This window comes from Pleurodeles waltl, chromosome 10, assembly GCF_031143425.1.
Source record: "Pleurodeles waltl isolate 20211129_DDA chromosome 10, aPleWal1.hap1.20221129, whole genome shotgun sequence".
NCBI classification, from domain to species: domain Eukaryota; kingdom Metazoa; phylum Chordata; class Amphibia; order Caudata; family Salamandridae; genus Pleurodeles; species Pleurodeles waltl.
The window spans coordinates 253,208,684-253,227,118 of NC_090449.1; the positions used below are offsets into that span (position 1 = coordinate 253,208,684).

At 48.3% G+C, this 18,435-nt stretch overlaps 1 protein-coding gene across 3 annotated transcripts in view; it reads left to right on the plus strand.

The window, feature by feature from the left end:
* Positions 1-17,113, plus strand: part of XPO6 (exportin 6) — a 621,317-nt gene extending 604,204 nt beyond the window's left edge. For all 3 annotated transcript variants that reach the window (XM_069210348.1, XM_069210346.1, XM_069210347.1), the window contains 2 exons: positions 14,087-14,317; positions 16,401-17,113. In XM_069210348.1, coding sequence (XP_069066449.1) covers positions 14,087-14,317; positions 16,401-16,502 — 333 coding nt within the window. In that variant the 3' untranslated portion in view covers positions 16,503-17,113. The remainder of the gene's footprint in view (positions 1-14,086; positions 14,318-16,400) is intronic.
* Positions 17,114-18,435: the final 1,322 nt, after the last annotated feature.

The following is an 18,435-nucleotide window of genomic DNA, read 5'->3' on the forward strand; positions in this document are numbered from 1 at the left end:
ACGTCAAATCTGAGGACCTAGCAGGGTGACCACCTATCAGGAAGGGGCAGTGACATCATCTACCTGACCTGGCCACTCAGATGCTGCCTGGGGCCTCTGCCTACCTTTTGATTGATTGATTCAAGATGGCAGAATCAACTGGCCACCTGGAGGAGCTCTGGGCAATACCCCTGGGGTGATGATGGACAAGGGAGTGGTCACTCCCCTTTCCATTGTCAAGTTTCGTGCCAGAGCAGGGACCGGGGGTCCCTGGACTGATGCAGACTGGTTTATGCTCGCTCACCCAGGCACCTGCACCCTGCCCTCTTGGCTAGGAGGGCCTGCCATAGGGGTGACTTAGTGACCTGGTGCAGTGACCTGTAGTGAAATGGTGCAAGCACCTTTTCACGCAGGCTGCAATGGCAGGCCTGCAGATACATTTTGCATGGGCTCCCATGGGTGGCACAGTACGTGGTGCAGCCCATGGTGAACCCCTCGTGCCCCAATGCCCTGGGTACCTAAGGTCCATATACTAAGGACTTAAATGGGGGCACCAGTATGCTAATTGTGGGGTGTGCTAAGTCCTGAGCAACCAAATTTAGAGGGAGAGATCACAGTCACTGGGGTCCTGGTTAGCAGAATCACAGTGAACAGTCAAAACACACTGACAGCAGGCACAAAAGTGTGGGTAACCATGCCAAAAAGAGGTTACTTTCCTAACGATGGGATGAGTCTTGGCACAAGTAGAAGTCAAATAAGAACAAGCGTTCTTCGATTTACCCCTTCCCCCCCCCCCCCCCCGTCAACCGAGGAGACAAGGAAAAAGGAGCTTTGTCATTTTAGACCTCTGTCCTCGGTGCATTCATCTGGATCAGCTCCACGATCCCCACATTTCCAGAAGCTGGTGTGACCCCTGCTCAACTCTGAAAGTTTTATGAGGCCATGGGTTTTTCATCTTTGGGCATTTGGACTCCGCTGGATCGCCTTCAGACCTGCGGGGTTGGAAGCAGCCCCCTCTAATTCCGCGCTGGCGGCTTGGGCCTAGAAGGGTACCCATGAATCAGTTCCTAGATCCGAACTGGTGTTGCTTATCCCACCTTGACCTTACCCAAAGCCAGTTCTGACGTCTATGCTCCCGACGCCACCTGTGCCCCAGGGTGGCATTGCCCCATCCTCATTGTGGACTCCAACATGAAGCCTGACTGGCGTCGCGCAACACCGACAATTGCCTTGCCCCCTATGTCAGATCCTGGGGGTATGGTGAGGAATAGGAGAGGTCATTGGACCCTTTAGAATACCAACTACCATACCCTTTGGACTGGCGTATGGACCTGGATGAAGACAGTAGTCTGAATACTTCACCTGACACTGGCATGCTTTCTCCCCCTACTGTGGCTAAGGAGGAGGGAGCATCCTATTCCATGGTGGTGCAAAGAGTGGCCAAGGTCCCGGGCCTCGAGCTGCCTGCTGTGGCAGTCAGGACTAACCTCCTGACAGAGGTGCTTCAGCCTGCGGCTTCATCCTCTTAACCCTTATTGCCCTTCAGCAAAGCCCTTACTGACGTTCTGCTGGGTACCTGGTCCAAACATAGCGCAGGGGCTCCTGTGAACAGGACTATTGCCCATCGTCATCGACCTGCTCCGTCTGACCCAGCGTTCCTGACACAACATCCCTTCCTGGGAACTTGGTTATCCAAGACTCTACATCCCAGGACGCCTTCCCATCCTTACCCCTGGGAACTTGCTTATCCAAGACTCTACATCCCAGGACGCCTTCCCATCCTTACCCCTGGGAACTTGCTTATCCAAGACTCTACATCCCAGGACGCTTTCCCATCCTTACCCCCAGATAGGGAATCCAAAAGTCTGGACCAACTTGGGAAGAAGATGTTTTCTTCCTCCAGCCTGGCATTGTGGTCCGTGAACACTGCATGCTTTTGGCTTATGGTTGCGCAAGTGCTGCCACATGTCCCCGAGGAGGCCCGGGCTGCTGCTGATGGGAGAAATGCAGCAAAGTTCACAATCAGATGTGGACTGGACACGACTGACTCACTGGGCAGAGCTTTTGCATAGACAGTGGCCCTGAGGAACTACACCTGGTTGCGGGCATCTGGCTTTTTGGGGAATGTCCAAGACAATCTTCTGGACATGCCATTTGATGGCTCCAGTCTCCGAGACAAAGCAAACTCTGTGCTCAAGTGCTACAAGGATTCTCGTGCTATGGCCAGGTCCTTGGTCTGCTTTTCACCCCTTTTGTGGCTATGGATGGAGCATCCCACCACGTCAGTTTCCCTCCAGCCAACGTGCTGTGTGCTCTGCCCAACCTGTGTGTCCGGGGATGTGTGATCCACTGTTCTCAAGGATCAGGGAGCTATCGCTGTGGTCTGTACACCACCCTCCCTCCCCCAATCTCTGCAGCTGCCTCCAAACCTTCCTAGTTTGACAGCTGCCCACCAGGGACCAGTGGGAGCATGATTCGCCATCAACTGCTTTGCTGGCAATCCATTGTGTCAGACAGGTGGGTTTTGCAGATGGTCTGAAGGGGATACTCCCTCCCCTTTGAGACTACCCCTCCATCCATGCCACCAGCCTATGATTGAATGCCTGAGGATTACTTGCTACTTCTCAACAAGGAGGTTATGTTTGTCTTCGCCAACTGAGCCGTAGAAAGGGTCCCTCTCCCAGAAGTAGGTCATGGTTGTTATTCACGCTTCTTTCTGGTGCCCAAAAAGGAGAAGGGCCTCCGCCCTAGTCTAGACGTTTGGTCCATCAATTTCTTTTTCAAGAAGAAGTTCAAAATGCCCACTTTGGCTCAGTTTCTATCTGACCTGGACCCTAGAGACTGAATGGTAGCGTTGGACTTGCAGGATGCCTACTTCCACATTCCCGTCCTGCCTGCCCACTGACATTACTTGCTGTTCACGGTGGGCCACAAGCATTTTGAGTTTACCATGTTACCTTTTGGCCTTACCAGCACCCCCTTGGGTGTTTACCAAGGGGATGGCAGTGGTCGCAGCTTATCTGTCCACATCAGGGATTCCAGTCTTCCCCTATCTCGATGACTGGCAGTTGAAAGCAGGCTCGCCCCAGGCTGTCGTCTCCCACCTCCAGACTTAGGCAGACATCCTGCGTTCGCTGGGGTTTAATATAAACGTGCCAAAGTTGCACCTGCCTCCCTCTCAGACGCTCCATTTCATTAGAGTTGTTCTGGAACAGTGCAGTTTCGGGCTTAACCTCCCGAACAGCAAGTCTAGGATATTCAGGTCATGACACCGATGTTTTGGGCTCTATCATGGATTTTGGTGAGAATGACTTTGAGGCCTCATGGCCTCCTGAATCCTGCTGGTGACACGTCAGATGGCATATGCAGGCGCTGCAGTGTAGGATCTGGAAGTCCAGTGGGTGCAGCATCAGGGGAATCTGTCCAACATGGTCCATATCTCGGAGGGAAGTGCGTGAAATCTCCAGTGGTGGCTAACGGACCGCAACTGGGTCGGAAGCAGATCTCTCTCCCTTCCCCAACCAGATCTGACAGTAGTGACAGATGTGTCACTCCTGGGATGGGTTGGCCACATGGGGTAGTTGTATGACAGAACCTTGCATGCATTTATCCCGAATACCTTTACAATGCAGTCACTACCCTGACTGCGACGTTACCATGCATTACTTTACCACGCAAGTTGTTACAACTGCAGTTGGAGACAGTATTCGTCGTGAATGGAGTTCAGAGCTCCTGTATGCCTTTCCATTCATACCACTTTTGCCCAGAGTTCTGAAGAAGATCAAGAACGACAGGGCCCAAGTAATTCTTATGGCTCTGGAAAGGGCACGAAGAGTCTGGTATCCCAAACTATTGAACATAGCCATTGATCCTCCGATCAGACTGCCCCTTTCGGAGGATCTTCCGTCGCAGCAGCATGAGATTGTTCTCCACCTGAACCTCTCCAGTATCCGCCTTCTTGCGTGGAAATTGACCAGCAGCAGTAAACATCTTTCGACCTTCCGCCCAAAGTCTATATTATCTCGGAAGCCAGACGTCCCTCCATCAAATTTGTATACGCCTGTTGGAAGAAATTGGTGGCATGGTGCACAGACAAGTCTGTTGATACCCTCTCTGTCATCCTTTTGTGCATACTGTGGCCCTGCAGGGTTCTGCTTTGGGCACCCTCAAAGATTATCTATTTGCTATCTGCATTTTTGAGATTCTCTGATCAACCTTCTTTTTGTAAGTCTGCAATTGTTAATAGGTTCCTTAAGGGCTTTACCCACATGTTTTCTCCATCCCCTTTCATTATGCCCCAATGGGATTTAAATTTGGTTCTGACCTTTATAATGTTCACTCTTTTTGAGCTGCTTCATAATTGTCCTTTGGGGCTTCTGATATTAAAAACAGCCTTCCTTGTGGCCATTATCTCTGCCCGCAGGGTTAGTGAGCCACAGGCATTGTCATCTAAGCCTCCCTACCTCACCATCTATCCTGACAAAGTAGTTATTTTCACTAGGGCTTCTTTCCTCCCTAAGATAGTTACACCCTTTCATGTAGGCCAGTCATCACCTTGCCTACCTTTTTGCACCCCCACATCCTTCTGAGGAAGAGGCAATGTGTAAGGCTGGCTCAGTATATGGTGTACACCTATAGATGAGGCACCATGTACTGAGTCCAAGTAACCCTTAGTGTAGAAAGTTCTAGATACCCAGAGCTCTCAAAGGGCAGCTGTGGAAAGCAGCTAAAGCTTATCCAGGAGGGTGTAAAGCAGTAGCAAATCTCTCATAGGTCAGTCAGTGATGTACACACAGGAAAGAACCATACCAGTGTTAGAAAAATAATGTATTATTTATTATAACGCAGACACTAAAATAACTTTGGTATATCGCCTAATCGGAGATATGAACTTAAATGTGCTTAGAAACAGGCAAGTAAAAGCATAAAATAACATGGGCCCCTATGAGGGCGCCAAACTATATAGTAAAATAATGGAATGCAAAAATCACTACCAACCCAAACTACAACTCAAGGATCCTTAGAAGTGGGAAAATACCTAAACCCCAAAGGTAAGTAGATAGGATTTCCGAGGGGCGCCAGTGTGCAGAGTTGTAACCCCGGGTCTTTGTTCATAGGATAACTTAGGGAAGTTGCGGTTGGAGTTGGAGTTTTAGGACCCTTCTCAGAAGACACAGAGGAAACCAATTGGGAAAGGGAGGTTCAATAGTGCCCCACCCGTGGATACCCAGAGAAGTGGAGTACCTACACCAGGGAGCCCAGGTGCATAGGGGTGAAGTTGTCAGAACCTTCTGTTCAAGTCAGATGGGGACCTCAGGTGTCCAGCTGCTGTCACAACCCGTGGACCAGGTCAGTGGAACCAAAGCATGGATTCTGGAAGAAGAGGACCATAAGGAAAGATGGGACAGAGTCCAGACCATCCAGGAGTGCCCGGGCAGGGCAGGGGGCAGTGCCCACCTGTAGGAGGCTGGCCTGGTGTGTGGTGGACACCTGTGGTGTTGGCACCTTATACCAGGTCCAGACAACCATTTTTAGTAAGTGTTACAGCGTCTAGGAAGCCAGGGCTCTCTAGTGGTAGCTGTGGTGAGCAGCCACGACTTATCTAGGAGGATTGGAAAGCTCTTGCAATTCCACAGCAGTCACACAGTAACTTATCACACATGAAAGGAACCACACAGTGTTGCAAACATAAAGGTACTTTATTATAGAAACACTGAACTAGAACACTATAGGCATTCTTCCCTTTCTGCAGGCAAGTACACACAAAATATACATAGGTAAATACTAGGATTTAGCATAAAAACATTAGAAAATAGCAAGAATTAGCAAGGGCACTATAGCGGGGGCCAAACTACAGGGAGTGCAGAATTATTAGGCAAGTTGTATTTTTGAGGATTAATTTTATTATTGAACAACAACCATGTTCTCAATGAACCCAAAAAACTCATTAATATCAAAGCTGAATATTTTTGGAAGTAGTTTTTAGTTTGTTTTTAGTTTTAGCTATGTTAGGGGGATATCTGTGTGTGCAGGTGACTATTACTGTGCATAATTATTAGGCAACTTAACAAAAAACAAATATATACCCATTTCAATTATTTATTATTACCAGTGAAACCAATATAACATCTCAACATTCACAAATATACATTTCTGACATTCAAAAACAAAAAAAAAACAAATCAGTGACCAATATAGCCACCTTTCTTTGCAAGGACACTCAAAAGCCTGCCATCCATGGATTCTGTCAGTGTTTTGATCTGTTCACCATCAACATTGCGTGCAGCAGCAACCACAGCCTCCCAGACACTGTTCAGAGAGGTGTACTGTTTTCCCTCCTTGTAAATCTCACATTTGATGATGGACCACAGGTTCTCAATGGGGTTCAGATCAGGTGAACAAGGAGGCCATGCCATTAGATTTCCTTCTTTTATACCCTTTCTTGCCAGCCACGCTGTGGAGTACTTGGACGCGTGTGATGGAGCATTGTCCTGCATGAAAATCATGTTTTTCTTGAAGGATGCAGACTTCTTCCTGTACCACTGCTTGAAGAAGGTGTCTACCAGGAACTGGCAGTAGGACTGGGAGTTGAGCTTGACTCCATCCTCAACCCGAAAAGGCCCCACAAGCTCATCTTTGATACCACCAGCCCAAACCAGTACTCCACCTCCACCTTGCTGGCGTCTGAGTCGGACTGGAGCTCTCTGCCCTTTACCAATCCAGCCACGGGCCCATCCATCTGGCCCATCAAGACTCACTCTCATTTCATCAGTCCATAAAACCTTAGAAAATCAGTCTTGAGATATTTCTTGGCCCAGTCTTGACGTTTCAGCTTGTGTGTCTTGTTCAGTGGTGGTCGTCTTTCAGCCTTTCTTACCTTGGCCATGTCTCTGAGTATTGCACACCTTGTGCTTTTGGGCACTCCAGTGATGTTGCAGCTCTGAAATATGGCCAAACTGGTGGCAAGTGGCATCGTGGCAGCTGCACGCTTGACTTTTCTCAGTTCATGGGCAGTTATTTTGCGCCTTGGTTTTTCCACACGCTTCTTGCGACCCTGTTGACTATTTTGAATGAAACGCTTGATTGTTCGATGATCACGCTTCAGAAGCTTTGCAATTTTGAGAGTGCTGCATCCCTCTGCAAGATATCTCACTATTTTTGACTTTTCTGAGCCTGTCAAGTCCTTCTTTTGACCCATTTTGCCAAAGGAAAGGAAGTTGCCTAATAATTATGCACACCTGATATAGGGTGTTGATGTCATTAGACCACACCCCTTCTCATTACAGAGATGCACATCACCTAATATGCTCAATTGGTAGTAGGCTTTCGAGCCTATACAGCTTGGAGTAAGACAACATGCATAAAGAGGATGATGTGGTCAAAATACTCATTTGCCTAATAATTCTGCACTCCCTGTATATACTAAAATAGTGGCATGTGAGAATGGGTCCTTCACAAGACGATATGGAGTAGTTAGCCTAGGGCTGGGAGAGTATGGAACTTAAGAGGTGAGTATCTAGAAGACCCCCCCAGCGACCAGGAGAGCAGAGGTAAGTTACCTGATGGTCCCATGGGCTAACACGGGGACTTAGAATTAGAACAGTGCAAGAACAGGACCAGACAGGTGGAACCCAACGGTGGATTCCGGAAGAAGAGAACCTGTGGAAGAAGGGGACAGAGCCCAGTCCACGCAGGAATGTACATGGGGGGCAGAAGACAATGCCCACCCTTCTGTGGGTGAAGGTCCAGGGTGATGGATGAATGCCAGCTGCAGAGTCCAGGTGCTGAAAAGAAGGCCCTGAAGTCACCAGGAGCTGACCCTCGATGGTTGCCGGATTACAGACAGGTCAGTGGTCAGGAGGACCACCAACAAGCACAAGCAAATGCAAGTCAGAACTGAAGAAGATTTGCAGGGCTGGAGAGGACCAGCAAGGTCCTGGGGACTCACCCCTTGTAGGGGAGTTCGGGCTGACCCTTAGAAGACAAGAGAGCCAGCAGAAGCAGTCGGAGCTCATATGAGCAACCCACTGGCAGCAGGGCACAGTAGGTCTCAGTGAGGCCCAGGTAGCACACCTGAAGAGGAGTCCCACGTCGCTGGAGCAGCAGAGAGGAGACTGTCCTTGCCTAGGTAGAGTTTTGGGGACCGGGGATACTTGGAGCCTGAAGATCCCTCGGAGCAGAAGCCTTTGTTGCTGCAACAGTCATGGTGCACAGAGATTCTGTCCTGGAGGAAGAGGCAAGGGCTCACCACCTCCCACGTTGGACAGAAGGCAAAGAGGACCCATCTGAACCACCATCTGTGTTGGAGAATCTTTGCAGATCGAGAGGGCAGAAGATCTCAGCAGCCGGACGTTGTTGCCTTATGTGCCTGAGGATGCAGGGGAGTGACTCCTTCACTCCAAGGGAGATTCCTTCTTGCTTCTTTTTTGGTGCAGCTGAAGTCTTGCCCACCCCAAAAGATGCACTGCTATGGAAATGTTGCAAAGAGCTGACAGGAGCCGCAGAAACAATGTTGCAGGGTTGTCTTGGTGTTGCAGTGTTGTTCGGTTCCTCTGTAGTCCAGCAGCGGTTCCTGTGGCCAGGAGCAGAAGAGGTCGTTGCAGAGGAGTCCTGGTGGAGTCTTGCATGCTGAATCTGGGGACCCACCCGCAAGGGAGTCCCTAATAGCCCAAAAAAGGGGCTTGGTCACTTTGTAGGGTGGGCGACTACAAGAGGGGGAGTCACTGACATCATGTAACTGACCTGACCATTCAGATGCTCCCAGAGGCTTCTGCCCACCTTGGTTTCAAGATGGCAGAATCAAGTGGCTACCTGGGGAAGCTCTAGGCACCACCACTGGGTTGGTGAGGATCACTCCCCTTTCCTTTGTGGAGTTTCATGCCAGAGCAGGTCCCGGGGGACCCTGGACTGGTGCAAAGCAGATTATGCAAGGAGGGCACCAAATGTGCCCTTCAAAGCAAAGCCAGTGGCGTGAGGAGTCCACCTCTCCCCAGCTTTTTAACACCTATTTCCAAGAGAGTAGGTTGCACCCCTGCAGGAAATCCTTTGCTTTGCCTTCCCCTGCTTGAGCTGGTCAAGCAGCAGGAGGGGCAGATCCCTGTGTGGGAGGCTGCAGCAGCGTGGGCTGCTTGCAGACCCTGGGAGACTAGTAGGGGCAATACTGGGGTGGTCCTCTAAGGAGCCTCCAGAGTGCATGGAATCATGCCACCACTACTGGCATCAGTATTACTGTATGATTCCGACATGTTTGAAACCAAACATGCCGGTATTCGAAGATACCTATGGCCAGTGCATAGCTAAAATGGCTTCTCCGCACTTACTAAGTCCGGGTAATTGGAACTGGCGTTTGAAGGGGCCCCTCTGCTCTTCCAGGGGTGCCCACACACACACAGGGACCTGCATCCTGCTCTTAGGGCTGGAAGGGCCTACCATAGTGGTGACTTAGTGACCTGGTGTAGTGACCAGCGGTGAAAGAGTGCATACACATTTTCATTCAGGCTGCAAATGGCAGGCCTGCAGACACAGTTTGCATGGGTTCCATGGGTGGCATAATACATGTTGCCGTCCATAGGGGGAGCCCTGGTGTACCAGTGCCGCAGGTACCTAAGTACCATATACTAGGGACTTAAAGGGGTACACCAGTATACCAATTGTGGGGTGTAAAGGGTAACAAGGCAACCATATTTAGAGGAGAGAGCACAGTCACTGGGGTCCTGGTTAGCAGGATACCAGTGAAAACAGTCTAAGCACACTGACAATAGGTAAGAAGTGGGTGTAACCATGCCAAAAAGAGTGACTTTCGTACATCACCCTTCTTGGTGATGCTTTCCTTTTGGACGGTAGTCAAAGAAGTGCAGCTTTGGAGCCCAGGTGATGTAGGGGAATGCCAGGAGTGGTCCACGGGCTGACCCATGCCATTCGTCTAATCGCAGTGGGGTCACTGTGACTACCAACAAACCTTGGCAAGCGCGATAAAGCATTGCACGGAGTGTTGCAGAATTTTGGGGACCAGCAAGGTCCAAGAAGGCTCTGCCTTTGCATGTAAGTCCGGGCCAGCCCTCGGCAAACAGGAGAGTCTGCAAGAGTTGTTGGAGCCCCCCCAGCAGGACACTCTGGCTTAGGTGCAGGGATCACAGGGAGGCCTCAGCAGCACAGCAAAGAGGGATGCCCACGTCGAAGGAGTTGCAGGGAGGACATCGTTCTTAGAGCTGTGTAGTGCTGGAGGTTGGGGCTTCTTGGAACTAGGTCACTGGGCTGGAGAGCCAACAAGCCTTGGCAACAACAGACGCGGTGCACAGGGGTTCCGGTCAAGCAGCTCCAACGAGGGACCACAGACTTCTCAGTTGCAAAGAAGAGAAGTCAGAACTCTGGAGAGCCACAGAACCACCACCTGTGTTGAGAGCCTTGAAGAGTCTGTGGGAACAGCAGGATCCACAAGAAGGTCGTCGACATTGAGGTGTCTGCGAACGCAGGGGAGTGACTCCTTCACTCCAAGCGAGATTCCTGCTTGCTTTCCTTAATGCAGGCAGAGTTCTTGTGACTCTGGAGGATGCATGGTCACGGAGGTTGCAGAGTCCTTGCAATGCAACCGGACAAAGTTGCTGTAGGAGGCCTCCTACTAGGTGCAGTCTTGTCTTGGGTCCCGGCAAAGTCCAGCAGCGGTTCCACTGTCCAGGTTGCAGAAGTGTCTTGCAGACAGATCTTGAAGTCTTGTAGATAAATCTAGGGTCCCACCCTTCGGGGAGCCCTTAAGTAACCCTGAAAGCGGTTTGGACACTTACTGCAGTGACCCACCTATTGGGGGGTGGGGTGGTCAGGGACTTCACACAGCTGGGCTAACCAGTCAGGTGCTCCCAGGAGCCTCTGCTTGTTTTGTTTCCAAGCTAGCAGAATCAAGTGGCCACATGGCAGTGCTCTGGGAGGAGATAGACAGGGGGTGGTCACTCCCCTGTCCTTTGAGTGGTTTCGCACCAGAGTGGGAGCCGGGGGGCTCCTGCACTGGAGTAACCTGGTTTATGCAAGGAGAGCTCCAAATGTGCTCTTCAAAGCAGTCTGGTGGCGCTCAGAGACACCCCCACCCCAGCCCAGTGACACCTATTTCTAAAGGAGATCCTTTGATGTGCCTTCCCCTGCCCAAGTTAGGCTCAGCAGCAGGGTGGCAGAACAGTGTCTGGTGTCGGCAGCAGCACACGCTGGCATGCAGACCCTGCAAGGCTGTACAGGCATACATGATGGATCCCCTAGGTACCCCCCAGAGTACAAGGTTTTATGCAACTAACACTAGAATCGGTGTAGTTGCATGATTCCAACATGTGTGATACCAAACATGCCTAGGTTCGGTGAAGCCATTATGTAGTTTATACCTTAAGATGGCTTCCTCGCACTTAAAAAGCCCAGAAAATGTAGTCTGTGTTTTGTAGGGGAACCCTGCTCATGCAGTGGTGCCCTCACACTGAGAACCATGTACCCTGATGTACAAATGCCCTGGGTACCTAAGTACCATATACTAACGACCTACATGGATGCACCAGTATGCAAATTGTGAGGAGTAAAAGTTACTTGCCAACTAAATTTAGGGGACAGAACGCTGGTTAGCAGGATCCCAGTGTACTGCAGTCTATACATAAGGACACCAGGCAAAAAGTGGGGATAACTATGTCATAAACTTACTAGTTTCCTACAGGAGAGACTCACCCGCCTGGACCCAAAAAGAGTGATAGTGTTCTATCTTGATCATACCAAAAAGTTCTGGGTGGATGATCAACTCTTTAACGGTTGTGTTGATGCACAGAAAGGCCGGGCAGTGTAGAAAACAACCCTCTCCAGATGGGTTTTTCTCTGTATTAAAATGTGCTGCACATTGGCTAAAGAGTAACCCCTGGAGGGCTTGTGCACTCACTCTACCAGAGCGACGGCTGCTACCACTGCGTTAGCACACAGAGTTCCAGTCCTGGACATCTGTCAGGCATCTATGTGGGCCTCCTTGCACATGTTCACCAGACTCTACTGCCTGGACAGTCAGGTCCATAGGAATGGGTACTTGCCCGTTGTGGTCCTGCAAGCTTCCTTGTATGATCTTGGTTCGCAGACCCACCTCCGGGGATGGTATTGCTTGGATATCTATTTTTAGGTAAGGAATCTGCAACTAGAAGTCTCTACAAACAAGTTACTTACCTTCGGTAATGCCTTTTCTGGTATCAGACACATTCTAGTTGCAGATTCCTTACTGACCACCCATCTTCCCTGCTCTGCCAACTGATTTCTAGGAACAGGGACTTCACTTTCAGGGCCCTAGTTCTGATGCACCAGTGTTTAGTGTTCTTTGTGGCTCTGCGCTTCTGGCGTGGAAGGTCGTGAAAAGAAAGTGACATCAGTGTGCCGGGGTGGCACCTATATAGGACCCAAGACGCCATATCTGACGCAGGTGATGCCGGTGACCAACGCGGAGCTGATCGATGCCACCTAACGGCACACAGGGATACTGCTTGAGAAAAATCTCCTGATCCAGACTGATGCCTGTGGAAAATTCTAAGGTAAGGAATCTGCAACTAGATATTATCTCTACCAGGTAAGGCATTACCGAACGTAACTAACTTGTCTTTCGGAATTCAATGTATCATAGCATTCATGAAAGCCCTCAAGAGGGTAATTCCTTCTCTTACTCTGCCGGCACCATCATGGAACCTTAGTAGCGTCCTCATCAGGTTCATGGCCCCCTTTGAGCTTTTCCACGTTAACCCCATTCAGTTCCTCTCCTGGAATGTGTCTTTTCTGGTCACCATGACGTTCATTCAGCGTGTCGGTGAGCTTCAGCCACTAACCCTAGAAGAACTTTTCTTTCAAGTGCATAAGGACAGAGTTGTCCTCCACATCAACCCTACATTTTTCCTAAGGTGGTTTCTCAGTTCCAGCTGAACCAAACCATAGAACTGTTTTTTTTCTCCTCGGCTCTGTAGCAGAAAGGGCTATTCACACTGGATGTCAAACGAGCCCTCATGAGTTATAGAAATAAGACAAAACTTTTTAGAAAAACTAAACAAGTATTTGTTGCTTTCTCAATACCCACGAAGGGAAAGCCCTCTCCAAAGCAGGCATTTCCAGATGGATAGTCAAGTGCATTCAAACCTGCTATGCCAAAGCAAAGATTTTTATCCCGCCTAATGTTCACTGCACTTTCAAAAAGAGAGACTCCAGTGCCTCCATGGGGAATATCACCATAGCTGACATATGTAAAGCAGCTACCTGGTCCAAAGTACACACCTTTATGAAACACAAGCTACTGCAACCACTCCCTTTGGGGGAACTCCTTAACCCCCCCCCCACCCCCCCCCCCCCCCCAAAGGAGGGTAGCCACTCCTTTTGGGGGTGGGGGGGGGTCTGCTTTACAGTCTATGCACAGCATGTTTATGTACAGCCACACATTCCTCGAACTGAAAATGTTACTTACCCAGTAAACATCTGGTTGTAGCATGCAGTGCTGTAGGTTCACATGCTCCTACCCCCCGAACAGGACACTTGTGGCTGTTGCAGTCACCTATCTATCTTACTTTCCTTTTTCGCATGGACATCTCTCTATATGTTGCTTTGCGTCTCATTCCATCCTCACCCGTTTTACGGGGTAAAACAGTATAACAAGTGAGTGATGCATATGTGCATTACCGGCAAGAGGACGAGTCACCGATCCTCGTGACTTGAAGGGCTTCTTTGAAGAAAAACATCCGGACCCAACACTATATGGCAGGAGTATGTACAGCATGTGAATCTACAGGACTACATGCCACTAACAGATGTCTACTGGTTAAGTAACATTTCCATATTTGGGATAAGTATTTTTTGCACCTCCTGTCTGAGTATTATCCATACATATATAATCCAATGGTGTATCAAGATGAGATGTCACATAATTTACATATAGAATACAATTTCTGTGCATTTAAAACCAAGACATTAAATGTTACAGAGCCTTACTTACCTTTGGGAGACAGTCGATAAAATAAGTATTCTTTTGGTGATGAGTTTGTTTCCCCTCATTGGTATGTCAATAGTATATTTGCAAGCTATGAATATCCATTTGGTACAACATAGCCTTTTTTGTCTATCTTTGCAGAAGATCTTCCGCACAACCATGCTGTTCCAGTTCGTCAATGTCCTACTTCAGGTTCTCATCCATAAGTCACATGACCTGCTGCAAGAGGAGATTGGCATTGCCATTTATAACATGGCGTCTGTCGACTTTGATAGCTTCTACTCTGCCTTCCTGTCTGAGTTTCTGGGAGCCTGTGATGGTATAGACTCCAATCAGAAAACTGTTCTAGGAAGAAACTTCAAAATGGATCGGGTAAGAGGCAGAGGATGCCCTGAAGTGTAATGTGCTACAGCTGTCTGCCTTTATTCAATGCTGCCCCATTGCAGTCTGCTTTTTTATATATACTGTTTTCCTGGTCATTGGAGTGCTATTACTGTGTCACATAGAAACGTACAATAAAGACTTATTGCTAACTTATTGCTAACAATATACAATGTGGGCCTGAGTTTGCCTCTTTCGTCTTTATCTTATTGCGACCAGCCTCTTTCAGCCATTGGCTGGAGACTTTATCAATCAAGTGTTGGCTGTGCCCAGTGGAGAATTCATCTCTCACCTAACGCTTTTGGCTGTTTGGGTGTATAGGTTTTCCTTCATTCCATTGCTTTATCAGACTGCATTAGGGACTATTTTGCAATCATAGCCCTCTCCATCCTCTCCTGCCTGACTCATTCTCAATTATCTCTAATGTGCTAATGCTGCATTTTTTAACCCATTAAACCCAAATCTATTGGTCCTCCAAAGCTAATTAAATTTGCGCTTTGCCCTTATTGGCCATTTTTCCTGTCTGTGAGAATAAGTTATTTGACGACTTGGTGAGTAATTAAATACATTTGGTGCTGGCCTTTATAGCACACTAGAGAGAGTCTAACCTGATTGTCTTGTGGAAGTGGACACAATATAATAGTTGTTTTGTTTATTCCCTTACTCTACTTCTTACCACTGGGACCACCTGTATTGCGGCCACCTACACTCTACCCCCGCAACGCCATGCCCCCCCCCCCTCATGTAGTCCCACATCACCCTTCTCATACCTCCTTTCTTATAAGTCACCATATCCCTCCTCCTAGCTCACACTTCCCAACCTTTGACTGATTTAATTGCTGCGTGCAAAGAAAAAGTTGCTTTTTAAAAAGTTGAGATATGAGGAGTCATCAGGGAAGTTTCCAAACTGTAATCTTATCCTTAAAAAAATGTTAATATTGGAGGCAAGCTAAACCAGACCGTGGGCAGCAGGACACATTGGAGGTGGGTGACCAGCATTGGAAGACTGTACTGTGCAGCAGGGGTAGAGCAGGCATTTGTACACTGGTGATGCCCTTTCAAAGCATGCACAAACATTCATGCTTACACGCATGCTGTCACCACACATTGCTAAAAATAAACTTACTTGACTGCATTTCGAGGGGCAGGTGGGAAGCCTAGGTGGTTCCTGGAGCATTGGAACTTCCACCTTCTCTCATTGGTGAACCAATGAGAGGAGGTGATAGTCCTTTATTTGTCACAGTGTGATTGAAATCAGTGAGACTTGCTGTTCCTTCCCCGCTTTGTGATGAGCACCACTGATGGACAGTAGGGCTTGGGCCCTTCCAGGTCTAGAACTGAAGTGCCCAGGTCTGAGTCTATCAGTGACGGTTTCTAGCATCATGAGGGGGAGGCTCACAGAAGATTTCGCTGGGCTGAGGAGGTTATGCCCACCAGGCTGTGAAATCTTCAACCTGGGAAATTTCAGCTCAGGCAGCCAGGTGCCTTTATATTTAGCGCATGTACAGCGCCTGGATACCTGGCCTGAATGTTAGGAGTGTCTTTCAGGTTGACGATGACGTTAGAGTAATAAAGAACGAATCAAGCAGGCCTTGGTGAGAGTGTTGGAAAAAGTGCTTAATGAAGCCGTTGGTTTCTGGTGCTCTGTCAACACCAGCACTTATGACAGTGTGCCAAACGGTGGTGCTGTTTGTCTAATTTAGAGACCAGCAAAATAGTTGTTTATTAATTCAATGTACTTTAAAAATTACGAATACATTGCAGCCCAATACATTCTTGTACTTTTAGGAGATTGGAATAGACTAAAATGTCACACTTGTAGGTGTATTATGGTTAGTAGTTTGTGTCAGTACTGTCATTGGAAGTGCTGGTTGGTGCAATGGGTGATGCAAGCTGCAGTGGCCTCCTGACAAAGGCTCCGGCACTTATTTATTTACAAACTAAGCACTGGTTGGGAGAGCTTAAGTACAAGGCAGCCTTGCACAGGATTTATCCCTTTTGAGTTATCTCATGCATATTCAAGTTTCTCTCTCTCTCTCTTACTGGTTTGTTTCTTTGTTTTTACCTCCTTCAGGACCTGCCCTCCTTTACCCAGAATGTGCACCGGCTGGTAAATGACCTGCGGTACTATAGAATCTGCAATCATAGTCTGCCACCCGGAACTGTGAAACTATAGTTGCCACTGTACAGAGGGATCCAATGATGATGCTGCTGCTCCTGCTCATGAATGTTGTCAGGACAGACGGACACACGCCTCGCGTCTCTCACCGTCAGATGTCCATGCCATGCTCCCCGTTCCTCTTTTCTCTCCACAGCTGGCAAAGCCCTAATCTTGTTGCTGGATGAAGTCTTACCCTCCACCCTTGTCCACTATAAGAGCCTTCAAACTGAGGGAACGCCCTCTGGATTTTAATTAAATGTTTTTAAGCATATTTACTTTGTCCACCAATTTCAGTTTGGAAGAACTTTGGGCAGCTATGAACTCTTTTAGCTGTTGAAGTGAAAAGGAGCCTGCCACTAAAACAGGTTTCAGACATTCGAACCTTCGTATCATTCCAGCGCCCAATCCTGCAGTCTTTGAGGTTTTTGCCAGCCTTGTCAGTGTTGGAACAGTGTCTCGCTCTGGACCCTTTCCCCACCTCCGTTTAATTTTAAATTGCCTTCAAGCATCTCTGCCTGGAGCCTGGGGCAGAGAGAGACTTTTATTTGTTGTTAATGTTTGTTCTTATCATTCCATTGTGAAAGGAGGACACCATATTTGGAAATAAAGTGCTTACGTTGTTGAAAGGTTCAGTTCCTTTTAGTCATAGGCAAAGTCTTTTTATTCTGGGTACCAAAATGCCAGACTTGTTTTTGTTTTAGCCTAAACTACCGCTAGTCTCCAACATTCAAGAAACATGCCCTCCTAAAACATTCCTCCTCAGATTAGACAGAGAAACTTCTTTCTTGGGTTGGACTCTTTAAGAAAGGATTCACTTTGTCTTAATGAGAGTGGTCATATTGAGTACTGAATGAAAAAGAAAATGGTTCCCTGAATATGAGCAGTGGAAGGGTACAAGTCATCCTATCAGTAGGAGGGTAAAGAGTCTGTATCCAGTGGAGGGACAAACACAAGTTAAGGAAAGAAAGCCATCAAATAATTAGTTAGCAAATGAGTGACAAAATTCCCACCAAAATGATAAGCAATGGCAGGGCTCTAAGCCCATTCTTAAGTTTTTGGTGTCGCGCACAAGAGGTCTTTTGATAAGACAGCTAAACTCTGTCTAGAGACGAAACCTAAAAAGGAAACCCACAGCTTTCATAGACTACCATCACTAGAAGAGCTGGTCTAACTTTACTTTTTTATACAGCAGGTTATAGCTAGATGTCTTCTTTAAGCATTGTGTACGAACGGTATTGTCCAATTTTTTTACCACCATGGATATGGCCTCCGCACCATCTGAACATACCTTCAGATGCCCTTCTCAAACTCACCTTCACCATCTCACTAGCAGTTGGTAACTAGGGTGATGAAGGGAAGCATAGTGCCAAATTTGGTATGTGCTGCCTCTTGTCAAAAAAGGATTCTTGGCACCTGAAGACAGAATGAATAACACAAACACCAATATCTTCAGTGCCATCATTTTGTGGGGACCCATCATGTAGGAAAATGCCACTGTTGGCATGGTTGCCCCCTAACTTTTTGCCTTTTGTTGATGCTAGCTATGATTGAAAGTGTACTGGGACCCTGCGAACCAGGCCCCAGCACCAGTGTTCTTTCCCTAAAACTGTACCTTCGTCTCCACAATTGGCACAGCCCTGGCACAAAGATAAGTCCCTTGTAAATGGTACCAAGGCCCTGTGGCCAGGGAAGGTATTTAAGGGCTGCAACATATATTATGCCACCCTGGGGACCCCTCACTCAACACATGCACTCTGCCTCACAGCTTGTGTGTGCTGGTGGGGAGAGAAAGACTAAGTAGACATGGCACTCCCCTCAGAGTGCCATGCCCACAACCCACTGCCTTTGGCATATGTAAGTGACCCCTCTAGCAGGCCTTACAGCCCTAAGGCAAGGTGCACTACACCCCAGGTGAGGGCATAGCTGCATGAGCACTATGCCCCTACAG